General features: G+C 35.7%; 1 protein-coding gene across 1 annotated transcript; it reads left to right on the top strand.

The window, feature by feature from the left end:
* Window positions 1-1,918: 1,918 nt before the first annotated feature.
* LOC147518442 (light-inducible protein CPRF2-like) lies at window positions 1,919-6,812 on the top strand. The gene is made up of 6 exons (XM_086590287.1): window positions 1,919-2,431; window positions 2,823-2,922; window positions 4,490-4,700; window positions 5,708-5,783; window positions 5,879-6,004; window positions 6,217-6,812. The coding sequence occupies exons 1-6, from the start codon at window positions 2,096-2,098 to the stop codon at window positions 6,652-6,654; spliced, it is 1,287 nt and encodes a 428-aa protein (XP_086446413.1). The 5' UTR covers window positions 1,919-2,095; the 3' UTR covers window positions 6,655-6,812.
* Window positions 6,813-7,157: the final 345 nt, after the last annotated feature.

The raw sequence follows: 7,157 nt of genomic DNA, 5'->3' as shown, positions 1-7,157 counted from the left end.
TGAGTCGAGTTTTGCTATACTCGAGCTCGACTCGCACATGCAGAAGCTTGACTCGAACTCGCATTTGAGATTAATATTGAAGCTCAAGCTCGACTCGCTTAGTTATACTAATAGCTCGAGCTCGACTCGGCTCGACTCGTTTTACACTTCGAGCTCGAGCTCAGAGTTCAACTCGAAGTTCATTATGCTCGTTTGAACTTCGAACTCAAGCTCAAACTCGAAAAAAATGTATATAAAACATTAAAACTAGTATAAATTGTAAATTATAGTTGGGTATAAAGTATAAAATATCGTATAAATTATAAATTATATACTACATATGGGCTTATAAAATGAGTAGCTCGCGAGCTACTCGAGCTCGAGCTCGACTCGAAGCTCATTTCATGAAGAACTTCATGAGCTACTTTCGAACTCAAACTACTCACTATCTAGAATGAGCTTTAAATTAAGCTCAAGCTCGACTCGTACTTTTGTGCGAACGAGTTTGAGTCGAGCCTTCGACGAGTTGAGCTCGAGTTATTCACGAATAGCTCGACTCGATGACCAGCCCTATGGTTGCACCCCTAGGATAACATAATAGTGAATAGTAAATGTATGTTATTAAATGGGTGCAGTGTTTTGTAATATTACATTAAACATGTGTATTATAAATATTAATAATAATGCCAACGACTACACACACTTATACTATGAATTAATTAATACACTGTATATATTAACTAATAAACCTATACATAATAATATTTATATAAGTGCATGTACTTGATATATTATACGTGTACATATATATGTATACTTATGATAATGAATGCGTGCAATGCTAACAATTGTAATACATATACTTATTCTACATGTTAAAATTTAGTATGTGATAAATATTTATAGGGATCCCATATTTATATATGTCGTATGTATGTATAGTATAATATACACGTATTTGATTTGAAATGCAAGTTAATATACACGCATATACAATTTATGAGATGTATTTAAAGTTTTTAGAAAACTTTCAAAGATTATTGAATTTATTTCAATTACTAAGTGTTATTGTCGCACTAAAAACCAGTTTTTATATCGGTTATATAATTTAAAACAAAATTTTAATAATAATAATATATAATCTGATAAAGAACCGAAACCCGAACCTGAACCGAATTAATTAATGAGTATGGTTTCGAATTCTCTAAATATATATATATATATAAAATCCAATAGATAGTAACCGTTAAAAATAAAACCGAACCCAAAACCAATAAAAACCGAATCGGAACCAACCCATGAACATCCCTTTATAGAATCTAGTTGGATCCATATCCGAATCACACGTTGGGATTTTTCCAGTTTGCATTGTTGGGCTGTTGGCCCGTTTGATAGCCTGCAGCCTTTCCTCCAAAATTATATAAAATCAGCCGTGGGTGCTGTGCTGTATACAATAAATTTGGTATTTTTTTCGGTGCAGCTATTAAAAAAGAATGTGGTTCCAATAAATCATATTTTGAACTTCCAATTTTTCAGGTTGAAAACGTTATAATCTAATTGCTGGCCACACCAATCTGATTCCTAGTGACAGGTTGACAACTTTTTTGCCCGGAACTAAAACTTTTAAAACCAAAAATGAAAAAAAACTAAAGCAAATGTAATTGAATCATAATCTATTTTAGTGACAAGTAAACAGTAACACCTAGAGACCAATTGAACTAGAACTAAACCACGATGGTTACATTGTTTGTCGTACAATAATAATAAGCTTCTTCTAGAAGAGCCACTTTGTACTACTCATGGACGCTGTGGATGAGTGGTTCTATACTTGTATAGGTTTGTAGATGTAGACAAGTTCGATCCACGAACCGATCCATAGACAAAAAATTTGGACATTTATTAGTACATGTAGGACCCGCATAACCTTTTAAAATTTATTATAGTGGGGAAAAAAAAAACAGCAGCCAATGATAAATTGATATTTTTAAAATAATAAGAGGCCATTGAGCTAACAAAGGAAAAAGTCTACTTGTCCACCAATCAATTTCAATACAAAACAAAAACCAAATCCCATCGACAAAGAAAAGAAAGAATATTTGCATTTTGAAAAAAAAAAATGGATAGAGTTTTTTCTGTTGAAGAAATTCCAAACCCATTTTGGAAACCAATTGTTGAAGAAGAAGAAGAAGATCCGAAAATGAATAGAAGTTCATCCGAATGGGCTTTTCAAAGATTCTTACAAGAAGTTGACCCATTACCTGAAGCTTCAGATTCAAATAATGGATTGGCCATTGTTGATAAACAGATAAAAAGCCAATCTTTATCTGTTTCTGTTCCTGTTCCTTCTTCTAATGAGGTTCCTCCTAGTAATGTTCCTATTGATTCTGAGGAATACCAAGCTGTTCTTAAACGTCAACTCGATTTAGCTTGCGCTGCTGTTGCTTTAACTCGGGTATGCATTTTTATTTATTTGTAAGTATGCAGCTGGATTTAAAAAGTTGTTATTTATTTGGAATTTTACTAATCAATCACATTAGTTATAAGAATTTTGTCCCGACAACGATTTAATTATAACATTAAGAAAAGAGAAAAGAAACAAGAGACATGGATAGATAATCGTAAGATATGTAGCGTCTTCCTATGGCTTAGTTTTGGTTCGCCGTACAATTGCAAATAAAATAAAAGTCAGAGTATTCCCAATTTTCTAGATTAAAATATAGAGAAATAAATGTGGTATTCGTAAGTTTTAGACCACATGTACTAAGTTTACGTAAGCCGCCTGAAGAAATTTTCTTGGCTCGTTGATATACATTTTGATATCAAAGTTCATGACATCTTAACAGGCATCATCTGCTGTGAAGCCTCAAGATTCTACTCCTTTAGTTGATAATGGGTCACAGGTTGCAGAGACCATACAATCTGGACCTCAAGCTACTGGGAAAGGTGTGTCTTATCCACGATTTTATTTATTTATTTATTATTATTATTATTATTATTTATTTATACATATAATTTCACCAGTCAAACCTCGCTGTGATTATTATTAGCATGCATACTAATCTCTGAGAGAAGTTATACATCATGAGAGGCTGCACTATTGCATTTTTCGGCTCTTCTGGATATGATGAGTGGTTTTATGTCTTTGTAGTGCTTGCTCTCTTACTACATAAGGAATGCCCCATGATCTATATGCGTGCATGAATGCAGACTGGCATATGTATTTTGGAGTTGATGGCATGGCAAATTTATATGAAGATAGTTTTTTATCAACAATTTCACCTTTGGGGGGATCCTATATCCCCAGAAAATGTGTTTTATTGTCTAAATATCTGATTACTTTATTAGTTGTGTGGTATGTTTTTACTTTTAAGTGTACCATATACTAATATTTTATCCTGTACGAACTGAAAAGATAGGATAACATTTTAAATTGATCGATGACTTCAACTGAAAAATTGCTCCCATTTGCTTGATTCATATAAGGGTTGTGAGCTGTTTATATCCATGACAAAGGCTGCAAGGTAATGCATGATTTCGCAACATGGCATTTAGCTTATTCACTGAAGTTTGATTACCTTCTCTGTGATGAAGAATATGAAGAGCTCGACATTAATCACTCATTTGTCTATCGGTGATATGTTAGTAAGTAAAGGCACCAAATTAAAGTAGTGGCATGTTAGTCCAATTTTGACGTTATATAGATGAATCATGAAGGTGTTGTGTAGTTGATCAAAAGACTGAAGTAGATAAGCTGAGATTTGGGGGATTAAACTTCAGAGCCTTAGTGGATTGCGGTCACAAAGGGAGTGTTTTGCCTCAATTAATACGAAAGATGATAAATGCGCTTAGCTTTTACTAAGATTTCTGATGATGGAGAAGAGATGAAGAGAGCATCGAGATGACTCCTCTTGAGCCTAAAGGATAAGAAATCAATGGTATATGTAGATCAGTTTGTTGAACGAGAATGAGGAATGGTTGGGGCTCAACTTTCTTTGAAGTTGTTGCAATTGTGTTGTGTTATACCCTAAATAGTCCACATTCCACTAAGCACTTTCCATGTTTGGGTTTAATGTGAGTTTTCACCAAGGGCCCCTTCCAGCTATGCATCACCTAAAACCTTCGACATCTTTCTTTTGGTTCTTGTGATACTGCAAAACAAATGTTCTTCAAGACTTCGAATGGATGTGGAGCTGATATTTTCGACTCAAGGACATCTCAATGGTGTATCTCATTATTAAGTTTAATCGTAACAAGAAATTAATTTTCTTTCATTTTGAAAGAGATAGAAAGGAAAGCATAATTACATGAGGGTACAGATAGGGAGAGAGAAATTAAGTAAGATGGGGTTGAAAGATGTTAATATTTGACAATATCAACTAAACAGTTCACAGATGATACTTTTGTAATGTTGGTTCGGCTAGCGCAAATTATAACTCTACCAACTCTTTCGATTAACAGTAATTGATTTCTTATTAGCTGAATTTTGCGATCTGGTCTGTTACTTGTGCAGGGTCGGGGTCTAATTTCTCCAATGAACCAGATAAGGCCAGTGCTGGACTAGTTGGCATTCCTGCTTTACCTGCTATACAGAAGAAGTCTGTGGTCTCAATTAGACCAACAACCAGTGCATCATCAAGAGAACAGTCAGATGATGAAGATCTTGACGGTGAAACAGAAATTACAGACAACATGGATCCCGCTGATGTGAAGCGCGTAAGGAGGTAAACCTTCACGTCTGTTGCTTTAGTGGATAGTTTGTTCATGTTCTTAAGAGTTTGGTGCATGAAATATGTACTCATCTGTAGCACCCACATTTAGCAAGTGAGCTTTGTTCTCTAATAGACCAATACTTTGATTTATGTTGTAGTCTGGGTATAACTATATAAGATGAAGATGAATCCAGGTTATTTGTGCGAATAACTGGGATTGATCTGCTAATATTTCCTTGGCTTTTTTTTTTTTATTATTGGCAAGCCTGTTTTAAATGAGATCAGTAACTCTTTGATGCTGGCGGGGTTCGAGCCCCAGACCTCTGGTATCATCACCCAAAGGTTTTACCAACTTTGCTAGTCGGCACCTGCAATATTTCCTTATATCACATTAGTGAAAAACTCGCCAGTTATCAGTGTTTTTTTTGGGTATGTGGTCAAAAGGCAATTTCCCCTCCTTTCTTTGTGATTGCATGTGTTGAACATAGAAAGCTATCTACGACAGGAAAAAAAATCCTTTCGAGGACATTAAGTGAGATTTTAATGAAAGGTCAAATTGTGTGTCCCCCATCAAAATATGAGATTTAAGCTCTCAAGGACATTAAGTGAGATTTTTATGAAAAGTCAAGCACAAACAACTGTAACGATTAAGTCTTTGCTCCTCTGTAGATTTCATAAAAATTAAAAGTTTTTAGTTTTTTGGCTAATGTGCTTACACTTTTGAGGTCCATTCTTTTTTGAATCTGAGTAAATCAAAGATAGAAAATATCTCAAGAGTTTTAGATTTTGATGGTGGACTGAAATGGCACAGAAGTACATGGGACAGCGAGGAGAGATGTGAAAAGAAAATGATGTTTTTCATGTTTTAAATTTAATCCTTCAAGAAAAGAAAGCATATCTAACTAATATAGGTGTCTGTACTATGTACCTGTACATTTAAACTTGTGCAAGTTCATCTGTAGGAAAAATGAATCCGAGGTCATGCTTTGGATATAATTGTTTGCCTTTTGATTTACCAGAATGCTGTCAAATAGAGAATCGGCGAGACGCTCTAGAAGAAGAAAGCAAGCACATTTGAGTGAGCTTGAGACACAGGTTCAGTATTCTGTGTTGCCTACTTTTGTTTGTTGGGTTTATTTTTGGTAAATGACCATCTTTCTTCTAACAGTCTGCTGGATGCTACACTATAGGTTTCACAATTAAGAGTTGAGAACTCTTCCTTATTGAAGCGATTAACTGATATCAGTTCAAAATACAATGAAGCTGCTGTTGACAATAGAATTTTAAAAGCAGATGTTGAAACACTGAGAGCAAAGGTTTGCCATCACAGTTTTTGATTATGTAGTTATAGTGTGACAGTTAAATAATACTTTTCTACCCCAGTCGACAAATTTATTGGTACTTACAAATGGTTTAGTTGGCTTGGCATCACATTGTGAAGACATAACTGGATTTCATTTCACACAAAGTGGTGGCTTGAGTTGGCCCGAGGTTTGCAGCTTAAGCATTACGTTATTGTTATTTTCAGGTGAAGATGGCTGAAGACACAGTCAAGCGAGTGACTGGGTTGAACCCATTGTTCCAAGCCATGTCTGAGATACCCAATATGGGTATGCCATTCAATGGCAGCCCATCCGACACATCTGCTGATGCTGCTGTTCCTGTTCAAGAAAATCCAAAGCAACAGTTCTATCAGCAGCCTTCTAATAACCCACCAAATGATCGAGGAGTGAACAATGGTTTACCTGACATTCCTCCAGTTCCTCCAATTGAAGAAGTGCAGAATTCAACTGGCAGCAACAAAATTGGTCGAACACCATCAATGCATCGAGTAGCCAGCTTGGAACATTTGCAGAAGCGTATCCGTGGGGGAACAACTCCTTGTGGCCCTGTACAGTGGGAAGGAGCTTGGGACGCAGAAACTCCTCAACTACTGGAGAGTAGTAACAGACAAAGCCAAATTTGAAGTTTATATGATTGTGGAAGTAAATTAATGTCTCAAACCTGTGCATTAATTCTGTATTATTTTGTTGACATGACTGCGATACTGGATTCGTTATGTAAGGTTTCTTGGACAATTGGGTCCTTATTTATGAAATGGATATCCAAAATGTTCATGGCTTACATCTGGAAAATTCACCAATATTGGACACAAGCACTGTTCTAAAAATCGGTCTAGGCGGCCGCCTAGGCGGTCTCTAGGCGCTAGGCGGTGCCCAACCGATTCGCCTAGGCTCTAGTCGTTTAAAAAATCGGTGAACCGACTAGGCGGGTCTAGGCGGACCGATTAGAAGGCTAGGCGGGGCTAGGCGGCCTCTAGGCGGTCCAGTCAAATTTTTTTTTTTTTTTTGAATGATTAAATGTCGAAAAATAAAGGCCCATATAGGCTTAAGATTTAAATGAGTTTAAAATATTTAAGTCTAATGTAAATTATGTCACTGTAACAAAGATTATGTTTTTATATGAAGT

Source organism: Coptis chinensis, chromosome 2, assembly GCF_015680905.1.
Source record: "Coptis chinensis isolate HL-2020 chromosome 2, ASM1568090v1, whole genome shotgun sequence".
Lineage (NCBI taxonomy): Eukaryota > Viridiplantae > Streptophyta > Magnoliopsida > Ranunculales > Ranunculaceae > Coptis > Coptis chinensis.
Note: the sequence above shows the minus strand (reverse complement) of the source record. Positions and strands in the feature narration are given on the sequence as shown.